Source organism: Oncorhynchus keta, chromosome 24 (genome assembly GCF_023373465.1).
Source record: "Oncorhynchus keta strain PuntledgeMale-10-30-2019 chromosome 24, Oket_V2, whole genome shotgun sequence".
Classification (NCBI taxonomy): domain Eukaryota; kingdom Metazoa; phylum Chordata; class Actinopteri; order Salmoniformes; family Salmonidae; genus Oncorhynchus; species Oncorhynchus keta.
In genome coordinates, this window is record NC_068444.1 from 15738524 (window position 1) to 15766096 (window position 27573).

Sequence of the window (27573 nt, forward strand, 5' to 3'; positions counted from 1 at the left end):
CAATTTTAGATAGTGACCAATGTAGCTTGAATAATAAACTTCTTCCTTTAGGCCTGCATTTTTCTGTACCCAACGTTAATCACAATAGAACAAAGAACTCTTTCATCCCACATGCAATCAATCTGCTAAACTTGTGCAGGTAGAGGTGCTTCTTTTGATCGGGAATTGGAGACCATCAAAAGGAAGGGTAATTAATAACCACACACTATTGTATTCTCCCGCAGATAATTCTGCAATAAACTGTGGAAGCATGTATTTCCCTTCTATATTATGTTGTTATCCTAAGCATTGGATCTAGTCTAGTTTTAAAAAGCTGGCAAACTATTTACAGAGGTGGGCAGCCAGTTTGGATCAGTATCAATTCATTCTTGGTCCAATGGGGATACCCCTTTGATGGCAAACACAGGCTCCACACTGTGTAGGTGGTTGGAATTTTTACCCCGTGAAAAATGAGAAGCCATCTCGGTGATCAATGTCAGACATCTTTCCAGCCATCAGCAAAATGTACAAAAAATCTGCCTTTACAATGAAAATTAAAATAATTCTGTCCAACTGAAATTTAGCTGTAGTAATTAGATGTCTTGGAGGATATGAGGAGAAGGCTGGCTATACATCCAGGGTTTGGCCAGAGTGCATGATTTTACACCTCTGCTTTTTAAATGAGCACCATGGGATCTTTAATAACCACAGTGAGTCAGGACCTGAACTTAATCCCTCATCTAAAAGTGTCTGGTGATGGTGATAATATACATATTCATATATGAATGACTACATCAATTCTGCCTTTGCAGAATTTAGAATGTTTTAATGGCAGTTAAGAGTTACAAACTTGGTTAATAAATACCTGAGCCTATTGATGCTATTCAAGTATATAAAGTGGACTTGTTTTATACACTGCATTATGTTGCCGAGTTGACAAGGTTGCCTTACACCAGCGTCACAAAATAGTGTTTTTATAATTGCTATTTGTTTATCCATCCAGGATCACCATATATTGTACCTGAAATGTAAATTCTAGATTAGAAATGGTGCCTCACTTTTGCAAAGTCAGCCATTTAGTAACACTAATTGCAATAGAACAGGCTTTATGAAGCATAGCGTGGAACAAATTATTAATACAATTTAATGTGGTGTTAAAGAGGGGGTTGTTTCCCCCATACCATTATAGATAGCATCAAGGGCATCTTTTGGAAAACACATTATGGAAATTGTGCAGACATTAAATGCTAAGCAAACACTCTAAATTGGATTATGGTATGTGTATGTGTGTACATATGGATGTGTGTGATAATTATGTGTGATAGCTACTCATGTCTAACTGATAATCAAACATACTACCACTTTTAAAAAATATCTGTAAAAAAAATACTATGACCTTAATTGTATGGAGACATTTCTTCCCTGGAAACTCAGTAGAGGTACTAGCTGGGTTTGAAATGCATTTTGGGCCACTAGCCAGTGTGAATAAAAAAAGTTCTATGTATTTCTTGTAACAGTGTTTTGATCAAAGGTGGATATTTGTCATGTCAAAGAGATTTTATGCGCACATACATACAAATCTTAATTTGATCACCCACTTTGACATTTCAGACATGATTTCCCTTGAGGAAACTGTAGCAACCACGACAAAAATGCCCATTAATTAATAATATAATAATATAATAATATGATAATTCACATTTCCTGTTGCTGCAGGTTCATTTTCATGCTGTAGCAAACTGTCTCAAATTAAGATCCTCCATCTGTATCCATACACACATCACATTGGGAACCACCTGATCACCATGCATAGGCATACGTCAGACTGGGTGGATTTAGTATATAATAAATCTGACAGATAAAATCTGTTAGTATACCCCCTGGGTAATGAATAGCAATTGTGCAATAGAATTATGCACATATTTACATTGATCATATAACTGTCAATGGACCGATACAGATGGTATGAATTTTTACACAAAGAGGGCTTGTCCAATGTATGTGGAGATCCGTAGGATGAAATATCACTCAGTTTGACTTAACTTTGTAAGAAAACCTACTTCGTTTGACTCTGTAGCTTCTGCAACAGCTAATGGGGATGTGAATAAAATACTAAATACCACATCCTAAATTCTTATCGTAATTTAAAATGCTTATCATAAGTGTACAATTCTGGACTGTTTGGACTGCCTGGGGAAAGAAAACACTATTTAAGATATGCTTGATTTTATGATAGTGCGATTATAAATGTAATGTGGGTAAAAACGGAACCTCCGTGAGCATAAGAAAGTACTTACAAACAGCATTTTTGTGGTTTGTGTCTTTGCTTGGAAGCATTTTCACCCCTCTTGACTTCAGCTCAATGGCCTTTTTCACTGTTGAAGAGAGAAAATAGTGCACATTATAATCCATTCATGTAATTAGCATATATGATACATTATTATTATATTAATTAGCAAAACACCCTAAGAGCAAAGGCTGAAAGAAAATCTGTCACAACGTGGAAACACTTCTGTGAGATTCCTTGCTATGCAAGCAGCTTCCCCCTCTCTCTCTCTGTCCCTCCCTGCCTCCCCCAAATCCTTTGAAGATGAGGTTTACTGTAGAAGTTCACAAGCAGAGATGTCAAGCTGTCCTCCAGGTGATTGCAGAGGGCCAGGAGGGTGCCAATGTGCCCAGGCTTCCGTGCACTTGCAAGTTGGAATTTATTGGGATGACTCATGCAATGTAGGCAGCTCTGTAGGGTGGCACAGCCACAAAGTTATAAAATCTGATTTTAAACCTAACCCTAACCTTAACCACACCGCTAACCTTATACCCAAACCTAACCTTAAGTTTAGACCAAAAAGCAAATGTTTGTTTTTATGATTTTTTACGATGTACAGCCAATTTTGAGTTTGCAGCTGGCCCATCTAGTGGAGATTGCTCAGCTCTGCCTCCAGGACAAGATTCATCCCAATAAACATCAACCAGCCTTATTGGGTATGTGGTATTTAGTCTTTATGGATCAGTACATCCAAGGCACAGGAGTCATTTGTTGTGCAGGGCAAGGGAGGGCCAGCTTGTGAATAGTGGTGGCCACACAGTCACCTAACACCACTGGGCTCAGTACCCAGTAGGCAGTGCACTTGATGCATAGCCTGCATTTTTGTCAGCGGGAGCCAATTTGGATTTGGATACAACTCGGAATCTAATCTGGTAATTATGTCATGCAGGGAAGCTAATTAAACCATGAGAAAGCTAAAATAGGTTCAGTGTGAGTTATCCTCTCTCCAGTATGACTTCATCCCCTTGCCAGGTATTAATAAAAGGAGTATTGTAATTTTACCGGAAAATACACACAAATCCTAAATAATTGAAATATAATGTGCAGACTGGGTTTAGTTTCCCAACTCTCTTTTAGTCAGAAGTATCTTAGACTACACTTAGTGTCTAAGCCTGGAGGGCCTCAAGCCATTCTGAACTTCGTAAAAAGAAACCAGACAAAATACCTGCGAACCGTGTGCTGGCAGAATTCAGGTCAGGCCAAGACATCATGTCTAGCTGAACTCTGGCAAAGAACTCACTGCCATGTGCACTGATGACTGCCTGCAATGGGAAGGGATCTCTCCTAGCCCTCCGACACTGACCCCTTACCTTGGTACTGGGCACTAAATCCTTTCCGTCGATGGTTGCTGTCAGATGTGAAATGTAGCCGTAGCCAGTTTTTGCTGCTGATGACAGGGGAAGGTAGATTCATACCGGTCAGCCTGGAAGAAAATAAGATTCTAATTTCAACCAAGTGACCCAACACCTCCATCAAAATGAAACACATGGGCCGCTGTTAGTAACAATGGAACATATGCACTGCATGACTTCAGGAATCATTACAGAGTGAATTAACCGGTAGGAATGCTAAGTGTACATACCAGATCAAATGGTTAATATTTGTGTTGTAAAGTCACACACATGGTTTACTCTAGCTGGAGTTATACAATGTCATACTCAATTCGAAAGCAGTTTGTTTTATATTTTGCAGGGTTCATTTAGCTACTCTAGCCCATTTACTTCACAGATGCCTGTATTGCTCCATTCTGCTGGTTTAAATGGTTTAACAACAAGCTAAGTGCATATTCCACAGCGTGCAAACATGTGCATTAACGTTCTGTGTCTGCTTTGTGTTTGCAAGCAAGGATGTTCAATTTGGAGGATGAAAAACCCTGGAGGATGAAGACCGCTGGAGGATGAAGAACCCGGGAAGATGAAGACCGCTGGAGGATGAAGAACCCGGGAAGATGAAGAACGCTGGAGGATGAAGAACCCTGGAAAATGAAGAATGCTGGAGGATGAAGCATGCTGGAGGATGAAGAACCCTGGGGGATGAAGAACCCTGGAGTATAAAGAACACTGGAGTATAAAGAACCCTGGATGAAGAACCTTGGAGGATGAAGAATCTTGAAGGAGGAAGAACCCTGGAGTATAAAAAAACCCTGGAGTATAAAGAACCCTGGAGTATAAAGCACCCTGGAGTATAAAGAACCCTGGAGTATAAAGAACCCTGGATGAAGAACCTTGAAGGAGGAAGAACCCGGGAGTATAAAAACCCTGGATGAAGAACCCTGGATGAAGAACTTTGGAGGAGGAAGAACCCTGGATAAAGAACCGTGGAGGATGAAGAACCCTGAAGACTGAAGAACCCTGGATGAATAACCATGGATGAAGAACCTAGGAGGAGGAAGAACCCTGGGTGATGAAGAACCCTGGATGAATAACATTGGAGGATGAAGAACCCTGGAGTATAAAAAACCTTGGATGAAGAACCCTGGGGGACGAAGAACCCTGGAGTATAAAGAACCCTGGAGTATAAAGAACCCTGTGTCATAACGTTGGCCTGTGGGTAAGGTTTATGACCTGTCACGATCGTCATGGGAAGAAGTGGACCAAAGCGCAGCGTGGTACGTGTTCATTCTATTTATTTATTTAATGAACACCGACAACAACAAAACAAATACGAATGTGACGTACTGCAGGGCAAAATAACAACCAATGCAAAAATAAGATCCCACAAATGAAAAAGGGAAAAAGGACTGCCTAAGTATGATTCCCAATCAGAGACAACAATGGACAGTTGCCTCTGATTGGCAACCACACTCGGCCAAAAACAAAGAAACAGATAACATAGAATGCCCACCCCAAATGTGACATGACCCCCCATAAATACCTTTCTCCCCTCTCTCTCTTGACTCTACTGAAGGACTCTTGAATAGCCTTTGTTAAACATAGAGAGTCTGGGAACATCAAACGGTGGGGGGAAAGGAACCATATTACGTTAATAGAACCATTCGAAAATATGCGTTGATACTTAATGAATATGATGTCAGTTCGGTTGTCATCTGAGACATTATGACTGATGACAGGACGACATAAACTGTATCTGGGAAAGTCTACACATTCTAGTAGACTCACGTGGAATTGTGTGCAATTTAAATGTGTGCAATTTAAATGTTTGAATATGAAACTATTTGTGAAAAGATAAAATGTCATTTTAGCTTCCAAATGAGAGAATTGGGTTTTCATAAGGTTAGAGCTCTGCTCAATCAGTGGCCCGCCACTGTGAAGAGACATGGGTTATAAACTATGAAACACACCCTTCTCTCCCTCCACTATATAAGCCCTTTCTGAAAATGTAACCTTCTGTTCCGAGGACGATAGGACGACGATCCATACGTCAAAAAGGACTAACTGGTCAACTACAGAACTAAGCCAACCTCAGCGTGAGTGGTATGTGAATGGTATGAACTTTGAACTCTTATTCACTAAAGAAGTGAGACAACCTAGCCGTTGAGTTAGCAGCGGCCGTTGTAAACATGGGCTAGGAAAGGATGGACGACGTATCCAGTCTAACACACAACAACGATACTACAACGTATCCAATTTACCGCCAGAGACATTCTTCCGAGGACAGGAAGATCTCTGTTGGCCAACACGGCCAGCATCTACTACCAACCTACCAAAGCGCAGCGATAATTTAGAATGCATAAGATACTGTATTTACGATAGCATGGCTTCTCCCTTTGTTCCTCAGTCTTCCCCCTCTTTCACTCAAACCCAACCCCATTTCCTTTGTGTAACCAGAAATTATGTTGGCTCCATCCACTAGGGATGTTTTCTGTATGACATAATTTGCATTCTGTGTGTATGTAATTCTGTATGATTAGTTAGGTATTTAGTAAATAAATCATTAAACCCAATTTTGTATTGCTGATTCAACTTGTTAGCCAGGGTTCGTGAAGACCAAGAATGTACAACTTTCAGATGAGACTGAAATAAGGTGAAGATTAATATTGACTGCTATTAATGTAAAATATTACTAGGTCTTTCAGAGTTTATTCGGAAGATAACAGCTGTATAAACAGTCTTCCGTGGTGCCCCAACTTTCTAGTTAATTACATTTACATGATTAGCTCAATCAGGTAATATTAATTACAGAGAAAGGATTTTATAGAATAGCATGTCATATCACTTAATCCGGCGAAGCCAAAGACACTACACCTGGATGAAGAACCCTGGGGGATGAAGAACCCTGGAGTATAAAGAACCCTGGATGAAGAACCTTGGAGGATGAAGAACCTTGGAGGATGAAGAACCCTGGAGGATGAAGAACCCTTGAGTATGCATTATTCATCTGGAGTCTACTTTGGATTTTTTTCTCTGAGTAATTGTATTAGTCTAAAATAATGTAATTTTCACATTTGTTGGGCACGCAATATAGCTGGGTATTTGTATTATTTATTTGATACAGTCTTTTTTTGCTCATCTTCATCAAGGGTGCCAATAATTTGGGAGGTGACAGTACAGTTATCTTTCAAATCAATCTTTACCGACATGCTGTGCTATCTGTATTTCCCGATCATAATGAAGTCTTTATGGGAAGCAGGTTTGGTGATGGAGTGGGTCGCTGCAGGTGAAGCAATTTAGGTAAAGTATCTCAGACCATGGACACATGATTGTTCCACCAAACACCTCAGGCATTTTAAATCCAGTTCAATCTCTGTTTATTCCAATAGCCTCCCAGCAACTGAAACCAATACCTGTTCATTAGCCAACTCTTAAATCTTCACAAACAGTACTAAAAACACAGTGGTTATTTGAAGTACAGCAGCAATTTCCTTTTAATTCTTGCTCCTTTTCCTTGAGCCTTGTATTGGGAAGACCTTTGCCTTATTTCTGCTCAGACTGCCTCTTCCTCTCAGCCTAGTTTTCACACTCCAATGAACAACACGGTTAAAAAAGAAATTGAGAAGAAATCCAAACACCACTCAGCAGTAATTGCTATTCGCTCACTGTCCTGTGCCAACTTCGGTTGGACCTTCAATCCAAGACAATGGATGTTTTGGGAGGTTTTGTTAGATTGAAATGTATGATCCATCTATTCTACAATCATTAAAATCCTTGTTTGTCAATCTATTTTACATTATAGGGGGGCAATAGTTTATAATGGCTTTATAACCTTATCATTTGATTGAGTAGTAGTAGTTATGAGATCATGATGTTCTGAAAAGTGGGTGCAACATTTTAAAGAAGAGGAGGGCTTTTATTTTATACAGTAGTTATTATATTGTTAATTCAGCTTTAATTTTCTGGAGCAGTTATTATATTGTTAATTCAGCTTTGGAAACACAATGTATGAAAGGTCATGAGGACAAACATATCTGCACTGATGACTTTTACTAGTATTTGATGACAATGGAGAACCTTCCACGCACATTCTACACATCGTCATATGACAAAATCCCATGGATTAAATATAATAACGTTTTGATTACACTTCAAGGCACAACAATTTCTCAACAGTTGGACACTACACTCTTAGAAAAAAGGGTTCCAAAAGGGTTCTTTGGCTGTCCCCATAGAATAATATGTTTTGGTTCCAGGTAGAACCCTTTTTGGGTTCCATGTAGAACCCTCTGTAAAGGTTCTACATGGAACCCAAAAGTGATATTCTATGGAGACAGTCGAAGAACCCTTTTGGAACCCTTTTTCTCTGAGTACAGCAGCATAGTAAAGCAGAAATAAGGCAAGATGTCTTCCCAATACAAGGCACAAGGAAAAGGAGCAAGAATTAAAAGGAAATGTGCTGCTGTACTCTTAGAAAAAAGGATTCCAACAGGGTTCTTCGGCTGTCCCCATAGAATAATACTTTTTGGTTCCAGGTAGAAACCTTTTGGGTTCCATGTAGAACCCTATTTAAAGGTTATACATGGAACCTAAATGGGTTCTTCCTGGAACCAAATAGGGTTCTTCAGAAGGTTCTTCTATGGGGACAGAAGAAGAACCCTTTTAGGTTCTTCTTTTTCTTAAGAGTGTACCTTACAATGGTTGTGCAAAACTTGCTGTCCATACACATTAATCAAAAATATCTGTTGTCACACATGAGGTGTCAAATGCATTCAACATCCATTATTCTGCCTGAGAGTTTATAAGACCTCTATCACCTTCAAAACTTTTTTGCACAATAACATGATTGGCATGACAGCTGACAAATAGAGCCATACCTAAAGGGAGTTGGGTCATTGTGGCTTCTGTCAAATACAGTATGTTTCTGATGATCATATCGTAGTCTGAACCTAATTGGTTAAAAGGTGTCACGTGACATAATTTGTCGCCATGGAAGCACTTGACACATCTCCTTCATATCCATTGCTAAGTGACTAATGATGCTTCAGGGACACAATTGATACTCATACTGTATTGTGTGCTGTGTAATTTATAGTGGAACTGAGAGTGTTTTAACTGCTTTGCAGATATGAAACAAACAGAAAGTCATAATATCAGTCAAAAATATAAAATACCAGTTTATGCTACAAAACCAACTTCATAAGAGGTTTTAAAAATACATTTAAAAAAACATTGTTTGCTGCCTCCATTCGGGATGCACTGTTTAATTTTCAATGACTCAATATTTTGGACAAAAACAGATGGATTTAAGGCTAGGAATTTATGCTCTTTTCGAGGCAAGCAACACTGAAGCATGCACGAGAACACCAGCATGTTCTGGATGACTGTGTGATAACGCTCTCGGTAGCCGATGTGAACAAAACCTTTAACCTCACTAGGGTACGTGGGACTGTAGCGTCCCACCTGACCAAAATCCAGTGAAATTGCAGAGTGCCAAATTCAAAAACAGAAATACTGATTGTAAAAATTCAGAAAACATACTGTCAGGATTTGGCCAGGGTTGTTCCGGTTTTTGGTCACTAGATGCCCCCATTGTGCCTTTTGACCTTTTGTTTTCCCTTGATCCCCATTATTATTTGCACCTGTGCCTCGTTTCCCCTGATTGTATTTAAACCCTTTGTTTTACTCAGTTCTTTGCTCTGTGTTTGTATGTTAGCACCCAGCCCTAGTACTCCAAATTGTATCCGTAAAGTTCATAGAAACATGTGAAATGATGTTTATATTCAATCCTCAGGTTGTTTTTAGCGTAAATAATCAATAATATTTCAACCGGACAATTACGTTGTCAATATAAAAGGTAAACAAGAAAGGTGCGCTCTCGGGATTGCGCATGAAAAAGCTCTGTGACACTGTAGGGTCCACTCATTCAGACTGGTCTTACTCCATCATTTATCAGAATACAAGCCTGACACAATTTCTAAAGACTGTTGACATCTAGTGGAAGGCATAGGAAGTGCAATTTGAGTCCTAAGTCAATGGATACTGTAATGGCATTGAATAGAAAATTACAAAAATAAAACAATCCTACGTCCTGGATGGATTTTTTTCAGGTTTTCTCTTGCCAAATCAGTTCTGTTATACTCACAGACAATATTTGAACAGTTATGGAGACTTTAGAGCATTTTCTATTCAAATATATGCATATCATAGCTTCTGGGCCTGAGTGGCAGGTAGTTTACTTTGGGCAAGATTTTCATCCAGAGGTGAAAATAGTGCCCCCTACCCGAGATAAGTTAAACAGACCAACATTCACAAAGCTGCTGGGCCAGACTGATTAGCAGGATGTGTACTCAAAGCATGTGCATACCAACTGTCAAATGTCTTCACTGACATTTTCAACCTCTCCCTGACTGAGTCTGTAATACCTACATGTTTTAAGCAGACCACCATAGTCCCTGTGCCCAAGGGAAGCGAAGGTAACCTGCCTAAATGATTACCGTCCGTGGCAGTCAAATCGGTAGCCATGAAGTGCTTTGAAAGGCTGGTCATGGCTCACATCAACAGCATCCTCCCGGACACCCTAGACCCACTCCAATTCGCCCACCACCCCAACAGACCCACAGAAGATGCCATCTCAATCACACTCCACACTGCCCTTTCTCACCTGGACAAAAGGAACACCTATGTGAGAATGCTGTTCACTGACTATAGCTCAGTGTTCAACACCTGTCACGCCTTGGTCATTGTATTTTGTATTTTCGTTATATATTTGATCAGGCCAGGGTGAGACATGGGTTTATGTTATATTGTATGTTCGTATTGGGGTTTGTAGTATTTGGGATTGCGGCTGATTAGAGGTGTTGTATAGGCTTGGCTGCCTGAGGCGGTTCTCAATCAGAGTCAGGTGATTCTCGTTGTCTCTGATTGGGAACCGTATTTAGGTAGCCTGGGTTTCGCTGTGTATTTCGTGGGTGATTGTTCCTGTCTCTGTGTAGTTTCACCAGATAGGCTGTAATAGGTTTCACGTTCCGTTTGTTGTTTTGTATTTTGTATCGTTATTTCATGTGTCACTTTTCTATTAAAGTCATGAGTAACCACTACGCTGCATTTCGGTCCGACTCTCTTTCTACAAACGAAGAACGCCGTTACAGAATCACCCACCACACTCGGACCGAGCAGCGTGTTAACAGGCAGCGACAGCTGGAGCAGAAAAAGGAGGACGTTATGGATAGCAGAGGCATGGAGTATACGACGTGGGAAGAAATCGACAGGTGGGCGGCCGACCCAGAGAGAGTGCAGGTGCCCGCCTGGGATTCGCTGGAGCAATGCGAGGAGGGCTATAGGCGAATGGAGTCAAAAAGAAAGACACGTCGGCGCAGAGCGAAAACCGAAAGTAACTATATATTTATTGGGGGAGGGCACAGAGAGAGAGTGGCTGAGTCAGGAGTCAGACCTGAGCCAACTCTCCCTGTTAATCGTGAAGAGCAGTTGCAGTGGGAGAGGCTGCACCACTTGGAGAATTGGACATGGGAGGAGGAATTAGACGGGAAAGGACCCTGGGCTCAGCCTGGAGAATATCGCCGTCCCAAGGAAGAAATAGAGGCGGCTAAAGCGGAGAGGCGTTGGTATGAGGAGGCAGCACGGCGAAGCGGTTGGAAGCCCGAAAAGCAGCCCAAAAAAATTATTGGGGGTGGGCTTAATGGGAGTATGGCTATGCCAGGTAGGAGACCTGCGCAAACTCCCTGTGCTTACCGGTGGGCTAGAGAGACCGGGCAGACACCGTGTTATGCTATGGAGCGCACGGTGTTTCCAGTGCGGGTGCATAGCCCGGTGCGGTTCATACCAGCCCTTCGTATTGGCCGGGCTAGAGTGGGCATCGAGCCAGGTAAGCTTGGGCAGGCTCGGTGCTCAAGAGCTCCAGTGCGCCTGCACGGTCCGGTCTATCCAGAGCCACCTCCACACACCAGTCCTCCGGTAGCAGCTCCCCGCACCAGGCTTCCTGTGCGTGTCCTCAATCCTGTAGCACCAGTTCCAGCACCACGCACCAGGCCTTCTGTGCGCCTCGCCTGTTCAGCACAGCCAGAGCCTTCCTTCCCTCCTGCGCTGTCGGAGTCTCCCGCCTGTTCAGCACAGCCAGAGCCTTCCTTCCCTCCTGCGCTGTCGGAGTCTCCCGCCTGTTCAGCACAGCCAGAGCCTTCCTTCCCTCCTGCGCTGTCGGAGTCTCCCGCCTGTTCAGCGCTATCAGAGCCTTCCTCCTCTACAGCGCTGCCGGAGCCTCCTGCCTGTTCGGAGCAGCCTGAGCTGTCAGTCTGCATGAAGCAGCCAGAGCTGCCAGTCTGCAAGGAGCTGCTAGTCTGCAAGGTGCTGCCAGCCTGCATGGAGCAGTCAGAGCTGTCAGCCTGCATGGAGCAGTCAGAGCTGTCAGTCTGTATGAAGCAGCCAGAGCTGTCAGTCTGCATGAAGCAGCCAGAGCTGTCAGTCTGCAAAGAGCTGCTAGTCTGCAAGGAGCTGTCAGTCTGCAAGGTGCTGCCAGCCTGCATGGAGCAGTCAGAGCTGTCAGTCTGCATGAAGCAGCCAGAGCTGTCAGTCTGCATGAAGCAGCCAGAGCTGTCAGTCTGTAAGAAGCAGCCAGAGCTGTCAGTCTGCATAGAGCAGCTAGATCTGCCAGTCAGCCATGATCTTCTAGATCTGCCAGTCAACCAGTCTCTTCCAGATCTGCCAGTCAACCAGTCTCTTCCAGATCTGCCAGTCAACCAGTCTCTTCCAGATCTGCTAGTCAACCAGAATCTTCCAGATCTGCCAGCCAGCCAGGATCTACCGGAGCCTACTACCTGCCTGAGCTTCATCTCAGTACTGGGCTTCCTCTCAGTACTGGGCTTCCTCTCAGTACTGGGCTTTCTCTCAGTACTGGGCTTTCTCTCAGTACTGGGCGTCCCCTCAGTTCCGGGCTACCCCTCAGTTCCGGGCTGCCCCTCAGTTCCGGGCTGCCCCTCAGTCCCGAGCTGCCCCTCAGTCCCGAGCTGCCCCTCAGCCCCGAGCTGCCCCTCAGCCCCGAGCTGCCCCTCAGTCCCGAGCTGCCTCAGTCCCGAGCTGCCCCTCAGTCCTGAGCTGCCCCTCAGTCCCGAGCTGTCCCTCAGTCCCGAGATGCCCATCAGTCACGAGCTGCTCCTCAGTTCTGTGGGGTTCTGGGTGAGGACTATTAGGCCATGGTCGGCGGCGAGGGTGGATTATCCCAGGACGCGAAGGGGAGGAACTATGACTTTAATGGAGTGGGGTCCACGTCCCGAGCCGGAACCGCCATCATGGACAGACGCCCACCCGGACCCTCCCTATGGTTTTGAGGTGCGTCCGGGAGTCCGCACCTTAGGGGGGTCTGTCACGCCTTGGTCATTGTATTTTGTATTTTCGTTATATATTTGATCAGGCCAGGGTGTGACATGGGTTTATGTTATATTGTATGTTCGTATTGGGGTTTGTAGTATTTGGGATTGCGGCTGATTAGGGGTGTTGTATAGGCTTGGCTGCCTGAGGCGGTTCTCAATCAGAGTCAGGTGATTCTCGTTGTCTCTGATTGGGAACCGTATTTAGGTAGCCTGGGTTTCGCTGTGTATTTCATGGGTGATTGTTCCTGTCTCTGTGTAGTTTCACCAGATAGGCTGTAATAGGTTTCACGTTCCGTTTGTTGTTTTGTATTTTGTATCGTTATTTCATGTGTCACTTTTCTATTAAAGTCATGAGTAACCACTACGCTGCATTTCGGTCCGACTCTCTTTCTACAAACGAAGAACGCCGTTACAACACCATAGTGCCCACGAAGCTCATCACTAAGCTAAGGACTCTGGGACTTAACACCTCCCTTTGCAACTGGATCCTGGACTTCTTGACGGGCCGCCCCCTGGACCCATGATGTTGTTGATGTTTATATAGGGAAAGATAGCCTACCTTTTATGGTTGTTTGATCAATAGGACTGTAAAGTTCCCAAAATGTAAGAGGACTTAGCAACATATTTGCAGAAATTCATTCAGGTGTATTTTGTGGCTTTTGCCAAATGCGTTCTAATGATCTAAAGTCTCGCTGTTGCAACTTCCTGTAAACACACAGTCCAGTTCAGTGAATGATGGCAGGCCTGTGTGGCAAATGGCTTGTTTGCATAAAGGCCTACCGTAGCTCTGATTGGCTATGGCGCACCGGTCTGCGGACACTCCGGGTCCTGGATAAGACAGATGTTTTTATTAGGTTGTATTTACTGCAGTGTCTATTAATTGTCCAAAAGCACAGCCTTTTTCCCACACTATATTTCTAGATAATTTTCTCAAATGCCTTAGTTAAAGCTTCTTAGGGATAGTCCCCTTTTTTTTCAATTTTCTCCGAAATGACATATCCAAATCTAACTGCATGTAGCTCAGGCCCTGAAGCAAGGATATGCATATTCTTGGTACCATTTCAAAGGAAACACTTTGAGGTTTGTGGGAATGTAAATTGAATGTAGGAGAATATAACACAATAGATCTGGTAGAAGAAAATACAAAGAAAAACCAACCAGTCTTTTTCTACCACAATCTTTGAAATGCAGAGAAAGTTCACAGTTCTAGCCATTAATCTGGTTGTAATTATGATAGTGTACACAAGATGGCAGCAGTGTATGTGCAAAGTTTCAGATGGATAACTTGAAGTATGAGTGAACGACAATACTTTTAGTGTGAAGTCCCCAGGTACATTTGGGCAGATCGTGAAGGAGACATTCACATTCATATTTATTTTATTTTTTCATCAAATCTGTATACTTGGACTTTGATTGAGCTTTCCAAGTATTAGTAGCCATATTATAAGTTCAACATTTGCAAAACAACCAGTTCTCATAACTCTGAATATCCTTATAATTTTAGTCCAAAATTAGAAGGTATGCTGTCATACAAGGTTAGTAGCTACATTTGACATACTCCCGTAAAGCCCAGCTCATTGGCTGTCTAGCTAGCTTTGTTTGACTCCGATTGGTGCTTATTTGACAACGATACAGTCGTTCAAGTGATGACTGCCCGCGCCATCGGCGTGCCATGAAGGTGTTGCTCTCTAACCAAATATGGTGTCCTATAGGATATACTACACCCCTAATGATATAGTGAAGTATTGTTACCTTCTAGGCTCTCCAAGGAATACATACGAATGTGATTTGACTCGTTGAAACAACGTTTAGGGTGAGATTTTCACACATTCCTTTCTTTGCAAATTGAACGAGTTGAAATCCAAAATCAATCGTGCATGCTATCTGGACCTTTTTACGATATGAAAAAGGATTTTATCTAACAAAATGACACTTCCTGTTATCTCTGGGACGCTTTGGATGATAAATCAGAGCAGGATTTCAGAATGTAAGTACACACATTTCACCATCAGAGGTGAATTTATCAAACCTATCCCGGTGAAAAAAGTGTTTTCTTGTTAGGAGCTCTCCTCAAACAATAGCATGGCATTTTTTGCAGTAAAATTGGACAGTACAGTTATATTAACACAAATTTAAGCCTTCAGCCGATATAAGACACTTATATGTACCGACATTTGTTGTTTCTCTAAAATCTGCAAACTTGACATAATGCGCTGCATGATTTACAGAAAAAATGGTGTCATCCTTCCTGAGGATGTATTTGAACAGATTTGAATAAGATTCCATGTTGATCAAATGCTGTCAGTTCCACTTTAAGCAAGCTTTCGAAACTTCTGAAAATACCCTTTCGAAGCGAATATGCCATTTGGGTGACATCAACATTGATTTTAACAGCTCAAGTCGAAAATATCCCTTGTGCTGACGGTGTCTCAGGGAGAGTTGGGATGTAAAAAAATATATAATTCCAATTCACACGTGTATTAATACACACTTGTACATGTGTGATATAGGAACAAATATAAGCACCCACCAAATTATAGTATTATTGGTTTAATTTGAATCACATTTATGAATGAAATAAATGATCTTCACATTGGCTAAAAAGTTCAATAATGAAATTAACATATTTATTGTGCTATGAAGAGTGACAAAATCTGGCATGACAGCTTGTCAGGCACCTGCCTGCCAGGATCATGTGGTGGAAATTGCTTCAGGAAAGCCTTTCAGGGAGCTCCCTAAGAGAATGATATGTATCAGGCATCAATACAGGAATTTGACCACCTGTCAGTTGTCAATCTTGTTCACCAAGTCTCATTCCTTCATGTCTGTTTGTATATCAATCACAAGTCCTCACCTCTTGTGTCAACGATGTATCAGTGACCAATATATAATATTTTATAATCGTATTCATTTTTCTGAGTTTAATTAATTCAGACAGAAGCAGCCCGTCTGACATGGTTCCTCCTGGCACCAGAGGGCGGCAGAGACCGCCCTAGAGACTTTTATTGGACTCGGGTGTGTGTTATTATTTCATGATTGTGTCCCTGTTAAAAGAGGTGTGTTTTATGTGGTCCTTTGCAGAAGCTTGAATTGTTTACTGTGTGCCTCCTTTTGTGTTCTGATTGAGTGGTTGGGACTTAGTGTTTGCTGTTTTTCCCCCCCAAGTGTACTGTGATCCTGTGGCTACTGTTTCTCAGTAAAGTATTATGTTTATATTTAACCACTGATTCCTTGTCTGGTCTCTTCTCTGCATCTGGGTCCAACCTCACCACGTCACACTGTCAACTCCATGTGAAGTGTCAATATAAAGTCAGCAAAACAGAAAAGTCTCTTTTTCAGGACCCTGTCTTTCAAAGATCATCAATAAAAATCCAAATAACTTCACAGATCGTCATTGTAAAGGGTTTAAACACTGTTTCCCATGCTTGTTCAATGAACCATAAACAATTAATGAACATGCAATTAAGGTCAGAGTTATGAAACCTTAGGACACTAAAGAGGCCTTTCTACTAACTCTGAAAAACACCAAAGGAAAGATGCCCAAGGTCCCTGATCATCTGTGAGAATGTTCCTTAGGCATGCTGCAAGGAGGCATAAGGACTGCAGATGTGGCCAGGGCAATAAATTGCAATGTCCGTAATGTGAGATGCCTAAGACAGCGCGCTACAGGGAGACAGGACGGACAGCTGATCGTCCTCACAGTGGCAGACCACATGTAACAACACCTGCACAGGATCAGTACATCTGAACATCACACCTGTGGGACAGGTACAACAACAACTGCCTGAGTTACACCAGGAACGCACAATCCCTCCATCAGTGCTCATGTTGTCCGCAATAGACTGAGAGAGGCTGGACTGAGGGTTTGTAGGCTTGTAAGGAAGGTCCTCACCAGACATCACCGGCAACAACCGTCACCCATGGGTACAAACCCACCATCGCTGGACCAGACAGGACTGGCAAAAAGTGATCTTCACTGACAAGTCGCGGTTTTGTCTCACCAGGGGTGAAGGTCAGATTCGTGTTTATTGTCGAAAGAATGAGCGTTACACCGAGGTCTGTGCTCTGGAGCGGGATCCATTTTGAGGTGGAGGGTCCGCCATGGTCTGGGGCAGTGTGTCACAGCATCATCGGACTGTGCTTGTTGTCAATGCAGGCAATCTCAATGCTGTGCGTTACAGGGAAGACATCCTCCTCCCTCATGTGGTACCCTTCCTGCAGGGTGATCCTGACATGACCCTCCAGCATGACAATGCCACCAGCAATTCTGCTCGTTCTGTGCGTGATTTCCTGCAAGACAGGAATGTCAGTGTTCTGCCATGGCCATCTGCCAGCGAAGAGCCCGGATCTCAGTCCCTTTGAGCACGTCTGGGACCTGTTGGATCGGAGGGTGAGGGCTAGGGCCATTCCCCCCAGAAATTTCCGGGCACTTGCAGGTGCCTTGGTGGAAGAGTGGGGTAACATCTCACAGCAAGAACTGGCAAATCTGGTGCCGTCCATGAGGGGGAGATGCACTGCACTAATTAATGCAGCTGGTGTCCACACCAGATACTGTTACTTTTGATTTTGACCCCCCCTTTGTACAGGGACACATTCCATTTCTGTTAGTCACATGTCTGTGGAACTTGTTCAGTTTATGTCTCAGTTGTTGAATCTTGTTATGTACGAATATTTACACATGTTAAGTTTGCTGAAAATGAACGCAGTTGACAGTGAGAAGACGTTTATTTTTTTGCTGAGCTTACATGTACAGTGGGGCAAAAAAGTATTGAGATACACTTATTATTATTGACCAAATACTTATTTTCCACCATAATTTGCAAATAAATTCATTAAAAATCCTACAATGTGATTTTCTGGATTTTTTTTCTCATTTTGTCTGTCATAGTTGAAGTGTACCTATGATGAAAATTACAGGCCTCTCTCATCTTTTTAAGTGGGAAAACTTTCACAATTGGTGGCTGACTAAATACTTTTTTTGCCCCACTTTACATGAGAGAGAAACCCCTCTTATTGAATTCTAACTACATGTACAGATGTGAAATGATTGTGAGATGGTTGCTTTATTGTAAATGGGATATTATGTGACATAACTACCAATTAATTTGCCATAATTATATTATGCTGTTTACTGCATCGGATGTAATTGATCACCCAGCTGTGTGCAAACAAAACACATACTGAAAGCAAACATGCTGCTGTTTTTCGACACCAACCCACCACTGGTGTGCATGGCCAAAGAGCTCTATTTTCATGTCATCTGACCATAGCACCAGTTCCAATCCAAGTGCCATTTATCTAACAAACTCCAGGCGGTGCTATGGTCAGATGACATGAAAATAGTGCTATAATGCCATCCACATCAGTGGTGGGTTTGGCAGAAGCATATTCAGAAAAGTTCCTCAAACCTTTGGTAAAATAAGTCTAGTGGTTTGTTGAAGTCCAGAAAAATTATACTATTCAGTATAACTATTACGTGGGAGTCAAAGCAAATACTACATGTTGCTAATTAGATATATTTGTTCCATGAATAGAGTGCCTTTCATGCCCTTCAGGCATTTAATGCATATGTTTGATAAAACACTACATTTAACAGTTGGCTCAAATACATCTATGCTGTAACTAATCTAAACCATGTTAAACATTTCAATAGCAGTGTGTGATTTCATTAAAACAATTTTAAACCATTTAACCCCAAGATTTTCCCTCGTTTTCACCATCATTGTAAAGTCCTATAGCTATTTTGTTGCTTTGGAAAAGTCATATCTAAAGATTTTTAATGTGAATAGTGATACATTTACATTTGTCCCCCAGCTTTAAAGTCAACCCGTGAGCTAAACTCTTGTTTCAATCTGGTAAAACTATTCCTTTAAAATATATATTTTTAACAAATAACATTTCAAATAATATTCAAAGCATATGCAGAAATGTACTTGGGACTTTCAACTGGACTTGAAACCCATTGAAAACCTGTGGTTTGAATTCAAGATGTTAGTCCATGATGGCAGTCCATAAGCACAGAGAATGGATATCCATTATCTGGAAATATTCTGTATGTATCCCCCCCAATGTGTCCTCCAAACACATGAAACATTTTAAGAAAAGGATTCAGTGTCATTAACCTGAAAACCGTGGGTGCCAATCATTTTGACCAATTTTTTATTTTTATTTTACTCATTAACAAAATATTTCTCTGAATTTCCCAACTTTTTGGAGTATACAATATGATTTATTATATCCAGTCTTTTTTGCTAATCTTCATCAATAGTTATGGACCCCATTGTATCATGAGATGGTGCAGTAATGCAGATATTCATAAAAATATATATACAAAAATATGTTTTATTGTGACATACACCAGATAGGTGCAGTGAAATGTGTTGTTGTACAGGGTCATAGTAGTACGGCACACTTGGAACAAATTAGGGGTTAGTGCCTTGCTCAAGGGCACATTGGCAGATTTTTCACTTTGTCAGCTCAGGTATTTGAACTCGCCACATTTCGGTTACTGGCCCAACACTCTAACTGATAGGCCATTATAGGCCATTATATCATGAAACTAATATGATATCGATATTGTACTGAACATTTTTACTGACATTTAAACAGGTTTTCCATATCGGTAGTGATCACTAGTGTTACAGTGTGGACACTATATAAATCATGGCATTGAATATGTATTGTACCTGCTGTATAGTATGATTGCTATTCATGTGTGCAATGTTATTATTGGCAATGACTGTGACCTTTCCCCTTGGATGATGTCATCACCCCAACGGATCTGTAGAATGTGACTCTACCACATGTTGAGAGGGCTGTATCGTTAAGCTGTATTTGCACCGTTTGTACATGGCTGTACACCTTTTATTTCTTAAGTTGAAAGTAAAGGAAAGTCATATTGAAATGCGTGTGGGCATTCCCTGTCAAGTTACCACAACTAGTGTGAAGGACGTTGGAATGAGGGTGTCCTAAAATGGACACATTGTTTTTAAATGGAATTCCCTAACAGAAATGGAAGCCTAATCAACAGTCTTCACAGGTAGTTTCAACAGTCTTCACAGGCTGTGTATGTGTTTAAATACAGATGTTTCATCCCATTCTGCTCAGAACACACTATAGTGCTCTGCATTGCAGTAGCATTACGTTGACAATAGGCCTTGAATATTATTTTGTCAAGGAATTTTCAAATGAACCGGTTATTGAAGTGTCAGGTTTCAAGACCTGAAATGTCTCAGCTCTTGACAGGACAAACTTAAACATTATGATCTATTCTCCAAAAGTGGTGTGAGGTCCTGTACAACTTTAGTGACTCATCTTTGCATTCTCTCAATGGAAAATAAAGGTCTGTTATTGACATACTGGGATCAACTGTATAACACAAAAACACTAACTTAAATTGCTTTCATACATTTGTGAATCACCATAAATTACTTTGCTAGTAATCAGCAGAGCAGTGATGCCATGACAGTTGCCACCATTAGAATACAAGGAATTAGGTGCTTTAATTATATTGTGTTTGTTAATTACTTACCATATTGATGGTGCCTCAGTCCCACTTATCTCCAGGAAGTCGTATCTGTCTTCCAGCTGGAAATCGCTGAAGACTAGGGCGATGGTGTCCCCTGGTTCAGCCAGAATACTCCATGTGCAGTCTGCATTATTCTCATACTCCGAGGGGAAGTGTGGACTTGATATCGTCCCTGTTGTTCCCCTCAATGTCCCACCACAAGCTCCTTCAGCTAAAATGAAGAAAATAAGTGAGAGACAATTGCATTACTGACTGGGTCACAACTTGCTCTTCTAAAATAAATCACTCTCGACTGAGTCCTGACTCTCTATTTTTTCAGCTCCTATTGAGTGGACAAATATTTACTAGTAAGAGATGAAGGCTTTACAGCAACTAATATTGGCCTTGTTCCTGACACAAGATTGGCAAATCTGTCAAATAAATGTGGTTGTTGTTGCAAGTTGAACAACCAAAACAGTGGCCATTGGAAGCTACTGCCTTGTGACCTTCCTAAGACCTCTAAAACCTATGATTTGATGATACTCCATGTTCAAGGATAATCCAGGATCAACACAACTAAATAATGATCCAGGATCAACACAACTCAATGATGATCCAGGATCAACACAGCTAAATGATGATCCAGGATCAACACAACTAAATGAAGTTCCAGGATCAACACAACTAAATGATGATCCAGGATCAACACAACTGAATGACGATCCAGGATCAACACAACTAAATGATGATCCAGGATCAACACAACTGAATGATGATCCAGGATCAACACAACTAAATGATGATTCAGGATCAACACAACTGAATGATGATTCAGGATCAACACAACTGAATGATGATTCAGGATCAACACAACTAAATGATGATTCAGGATCAACACAACTAAATGATGATTCAGGATCAACACAGCTAAATGATGATCCAGGATCAACACAGCTAAATGATGATCCAGGGAATTTCTTACCCTCCAAACAGTATTGTAAAATAATATGATATTATATGTAAATACACTACAAACGGTGTCTTACCCCGACAAAATGGTGCTGGAAAGTCCCACGATGCACCGGTACCTGGACTCACAATACAAGTGAGTGCAGCATGTCCCTCCAGTATATATCCCATGAGACAACTGTAACGGATCTTGTCTCCAATGTTGTACCTTGTTCCATGAATTACTCCTTTTGGTATCAACCCTGGATTTCCACATGTGTGACTTGGTAGCACTGAAAAACAAAACAAAAGATAATACTTTTAATTACATGGCAGACCCCAGTGTTATTCTGTTGTCGAGTCTAGCACAGGGCTTTCCAAACTTGTTTTGGGCCGTGAACCCGTTTTGGCATAAAAAATTCTATGAACCAAGAGCGATTATTTCTCTCACGACTCCACAATGCTGGTCCAGCACCAAGATCATTTCAGGTCCTCATCACCCACAAGAATATATGAGTTGCATACTCAACCACCTCTGTTCTGTCACAACAGTGGAGTCAACATCCATCTTTCACAAAGACAATTTGAAGGTCAATTATATAATATTGTGTAGTTCTGCTAGTCAGTTTTTATGGTTACATTTACTGTTCCACTTTATTTTTACACTGAACAAAAATATAAACACAACATGCAACACTTTCAAAGATTTTACTGAGTTGTGGTTCATGTAAGGAAATCAGTAATTCTATGGATTTCACATGACTGGTAGGGGTGTGGATCAAAAAAACAGACAGTATCTGGTGTGACCACCATTTGTCTCATGCAGCGAGATACATCTCCTTCGCATAGAGTTGATCAGGCTGTTGATTGTGGCCTGTGGAATGTTTTCCCACTCTTCTTCAATGGCTGTGTAAAGTTGTTGGATATTGGTGGGAACTGGAACACGTTGCATCCCAAACATGTTCAATGGGTGACATGTCTGTTGAGTATATAGGCCATGGAAGAACTGGGAAAAAAAATCCTTCCAGGAATTGTGTACAGATCCTTGCTAATATAATAATAATATAATATATGCCATTTAGCAGACGCTTTTATCCAAAGCGACTTACAGTCAGTCATGTGTGCATAAATTCTACGTATGCTACACGGGGCAATGCATTATCATGCTGGCGGCAGTTGAATGGCATGACAATGGGCCACAGGATCTCATCATGGTATCTCTGTGCATTCAAATTGCCATCGATAAAATGCAATTGTGTTCATTGCCCTTAGCTTATGCCAGCCCACTTCTCTAGGGTGCCAGTGGCCATCGAGGGTCAGCTACGACGTCGAACAGCAGCCAGGTCAAGACCATGGTGAGGACGACGAGCATGCAAATGAGCTTCCCTGAGACGGTTTCTGACAGTTTGTGCAGAAATCTTTGGTTTTTCAAACCTACAGTTTCATCAGTTATCTGGGTGGCTGGTCTCAGAAGATCCAGCAGGTGAAGAAGCCAGCTGTGGAGTTCCTGGGCTGGCGTGGTTACACGTGGTGTGCGGTTGTGAGACCCGTTGGATGTACTGCCAAATTCTCTAACACGATGTTGGAAACGGCTTATGGTTGAGAAATGTACATTCAATTCACTGGCAACAGCTCTGGTGGACATTACTGCAGTCAGCATGCCAACTGCACATACATTTTAGAGTGGCCTTTGATTGTCCCCAGCACAAGGTGCACCTGTGTAATGATCATGCTGTTTAATCACCTTTTGGATACACCACATTTCTTAGGTGGATGTATTGTCTTGGCAAATGGTGCCATGAAAACGACCTCTCCCTCAACCGCAACAAAATTAAGGAGCTGATCGTGGACTTCAGGAAACAGCAGAGGGAGCACGCCCTTATCCACCTCGACAGGACCACAGTAGAGAAGGTGGAAAGCTTCAAGTTCCTCGGCGTACACATCACTGTGAATCTGGAATGGTCCACCAACATAGACAGTGTGGTGAGGCTGAATAAATTTGGCTTGGCCCCTAAGACCCTCACAAACTTTTACAGATGCACAATTGAGAGCATCCTGTTGGGCTGTATCACAACCTGGTAAGGCAACTGCACTCAAAGTTTATTTGTCATGTGCGCCGAATACAACAGGTTTAAACCTTACAGTGAAATGCTTACTTACAGGCTCTAACCAATGGTGCCAAAAAAAGGTATGTGTGTGTGTATGTGTGTGTGTGTGTGTGTGTGTGTAGGTAAGTAAAGAAATAAAACAACAGTAGAAAGACATTTGAAAAACGAGTACCAAGGCTATATACAGACACCTGTTAGTCAGGCTTATTGAGGTAGTATGTACATGTAGGTATCGTTAAAGTGACTGTGCATATATGATGAACAGAGAGTAGCAGAAGCGTAAAAAGAGGGGTTGGCGGGTGGTGGGAGACAATGCAGATAGCCCGATTAGCCAATGTGCGGGAGCACTGGTTGGTCGGGCCAATTGAGGTAGTATGTACATGAATGTATAGTTAAAGTGACTATGCATATAAGATAAACAGAGATTAGCAGCAGCATAAAAGAGGGGTTAGGGGGGGCACACAATGCAAATAGTCCAGGTAACCATTGGTTACCTGTTCAGGAGTCTTATGGCTTGGGGGTAAAAACTGTTGAGAAGCCTTTTTGTCCTAGACTTGGCACTCTGGTACCGCTTGCCATGCTGTATTAGAGAGAACAGTCTATGACTGGGGTGGCTGGGGTCTTTGACAATTTTTATGGCCTTCGTCTGACACTGCAGGGTGTAGAGGTCCTGGATGGCAGGCAGCTTTGCCCCAGTGATGTACTGGGCCGTACGCACTACTCTCTGAAGTGCCTTGCGGTCGGAGGCCGAGCAATTGCAATACCAGGCAGTGATGGCGGTCAGGATGCTCTCGATGTTGCAGCTGTAGAACCTTTTGAGGATCTCAGGACCCCTGCCAAATCATTTTAGTTTCCTGAGGGGGAATATGCTTTGTCGTGCCCTCTTCACGACTGTCTTGGTGTGTTTGATCCAAACTAGTTTGCTGTTGATGTGGACACCAAGGAATTTGAAGCTCTAAACCTGCACCAATACAGCCCCGTCAATGAGAATGGGGACGTGCTCGGTGCTCCTTTTCCTGTAGTCCACAATCATCTCCTTAGTCTTGATTACATTAAGGGATAGGTTGCTATTCTGGCACCACCCGGCCAGGTCTCTGACCTCCTCCCTATAGACTCTCGTTGTTGCCGGTGATAAGGACTACCACTGTTGTGTCGTCAGCAAACTTAATGATGGTGTTGGAGTCGTGCCTGGCCATTCAGTCGTGGGTGAACAGGGAGTACAGGAGTGGACTGAGCACGCACCCCTGGGGAGCTCCAGTGTTGAGGATCAGCGTGGCAGATGTGTTCCTACCTACCCTCACCACCTGGGGGTGGCCTGTCAGGAAGTCCAGGATCCTTAGCTTAGTGATGAGTTTTGAGGGTACTATGGTGTTGAACGCTGAGCTGTTGTCAATGAACAGCATTCTCACATTGGTGTTCCTTTTGTCCAGGTGCGAAGGGCAGTGTGGAGTGCAATAGAGATTGCATCATCTGAGGATCTGTTTGGGCGGTATGCAAATTGGAGTGGGTCTAGGGTTTCTGGGATAATGGTGTTGATGTGAGCCATTACCAGCCTTTCAAAGCACTTCATGGCTACGTACGTGAGTGCCACGGGTCTGTAGTCATTTAGGCAGGTTGCCTTTGTGTTCTTGGGCTCAGGGACTATGGTGGTCTGCTTGAAGCATGTTGGTATTACAGACTCAATCAGGGACATGATGAAAATGTCAGTGAAGACACCTGCCAGTTGGTCAGCACATGCCCGGAGCACACGTCCTGATAATCCATCTGGCACCGCAGCCTTGTGTATGTTGACATGTTTAAAGGTCTTACTCACGTCGGCTACAGAGAGCGTGATCACACAGTCGTCCGGAACAGCTGACGCTCTCATGCATGCCTCAGTGTTGCTTGCCTCGAAGCGAGCATAGAAGTGATTTAGCTCGTCTGGTCGGCTCGTGTCACTGGGCAGCTCGCGGCTGTGCTTCCCTTTGTAGTCTGTAATAGTTTGCAAGCACAGGCTTCTGGTTGGGGTATGTACGTACAGTCACTGAGGAGGGGACGACGTCCTCAATGCACTTATTGATAAAGCCAGTGACTGATGTGGTATATTCCTCAATGTCATCGGAAGAATCCCAGAACATGTTCCAGTTTGTGATAGCAAAGCAGTTCTGTAGTTTAGCATCTGCTTCATCTGACCATTTTTTTATCGACCAAGTCACTGGTGCTTCCTGCTTAAATGTTTGCTTGTAAGCAGGAATCACGAGGATAGAGTTGTAGTCGGATTTACCAAATGGAGGGCCGAGGGAGAGCTTTTTCTCGTCTCTGTGTGTGGAGTGCTTCTACACCTGCATTGCTTGCTGTTTGGGGTTTTAGTCTAGGTTTCTGTACAGCACTTTGAGATATCAGCTGATGTACGAAGGGCTATATAAATACATTAGATTTGATTTGATTTGATTTGGAGTACATCTGTGTCTGGTTGCACATTTAACATGTTGATAGAGATTTGGTAGAACTGATTTAAGTTTCCCTGCATTAAAGTCTCCGGCCACTAGGAGCGCCGCATCTGGGTGAGTGGTTTCCTGTTTGCTTATTTCCTTATACAGCTGACTGAGTGCTGTCTTAGTGCCAGCATCTGTCTGTTGTGGTAAATAAACAGCCACAAAAAGTATAGCTGAGAACTCTCTAGGCAAGTAGTCTGGCCTGCAGTTTATCACAATATACTCAACATCAGGCGAGCAAAATCTAGAGACTTCCTTAGATTTCGTGCACCAGCTGTTGTTTACAAATATGCACAGACCGCCCCCCCTCGTCTTACCGGAGTGTGCTGTTCTATCCTGCCGGTGCAGAGTGTATCCTTCTAACTGAATATCCATGTCGTCATTCAGCCACGATTCCGTGAAGCATAGGATATTACAGTTTTTTAGGTCCTGTTGGTAGGATATTCGTTATCTTACCACGTCTAGTTTATTGTCCAATGATTGCACGTTGGCGAGTAATATTGACGGTAACTGCAGCTTTCCTAGTTGTCTTCTGCGGGTCCGTACGAGGCATCCGTCTCTTTGTCCTCTCCGTCGTTTCCTTTTGCGAATAATTGGGATGTCTGCCCTGTGGGGTGTTTGGAGAATATTGTGTGAGTCCTGCTTGCTGCTGTTGTTGTTGTTGAAGAAATCTTTGTCTAATCCGAGGTGAGTGATCGCTGTCCTGATATCTAGAAGATCTTTGTCTAATCCGAGGTGAGTGATCGCTGTCCTGATATCCAGAAGCTCTTTGTCTAATCCGAGGTGAGTGATCGCTGTCCTGATATCCAGAAGCTCTTTGTCTAATCCGAGGTGAGTGATCGCTGTCCTGATATCCAGAAGCTCTTTGTCTAATCCGAGGTGAATGATCACTGTCCTGATATCCAGAAGTTCTTTGTCTAATCCGAGGTGAGTGATCGCAGTCCTGATATCCAGAAGCTCTTTGTCTAATCCGAGGTGAGTGATCGCTGTCCTGATATCCAGAAGCTCTTTTCTGCCGTAAGATACGGTTGCAGAAACATTATGTACAAAATAGTTTACAACTATCCCGGAAAACCCCCCACATAATAGCACAATTGGTTAGGAGACCATCTCCTCCGGCGGCCATCTCCTCCGGCGCCATCTTTTACACACATACCCCATGCGAGGTCAGTACAGGTGTATTAAAGCTGGGACCGAGAGACTGGAAAAACAGCTTCTATCTCAAGGTCATCAGACTGTTAAATAGCCATCACCACCCGGTTACGTAACCTTGCACCTTGGAGGCTGCTGCCCTATAAACATAGACATGGAATCACTGGCCACTTAAATAATGGAACACTAGTCACTTTAATAATGTTTACATACTACTTTACTCATCTCATATGTATATACTGTATTCTATTCTACCGTATTTTAGTCAATGCCACTAGAAACACAACCATTTCTATTCACCCGCAATAACATCTGCTAAATATGTGTATGTGACAAATACAATTTGATAAGATGCTCTCTAACAG

General features: G+C 42.6%; 1 protein-coding gene across 1 annotated transcript in view; it reads right to left on the reverse strand.

Moving 5' to 3' along the window:
- The window catches only part of LOC118402753 (CUB and sushi domain-containing protein 1-like), a 439121-nt gene that overhangs the window by 153602 nt on the left and 257946 nt on the right, over positions 1-27573 (reverse strand). The window contains exons 4-7 of the mRNA XM_035800963.1: positions 21573-21767; positions 20551-20758; positions 3616-3728; positions 2277-2354 (exon numbers count right to left, since the gene is read on the reverse strand). Of these exons, the coding sequence (XP_035656856.1) occupies positions 2277-2354; positions 3616-3728; positions 20551-20758; positions 21573-21767 (594 nt within the window). The remainder of the gene's footprint in view (positions 1-2276; positions 2355-3615; positions 3729-20550; positions 20759-21572; positions 21768-27573) is intronic.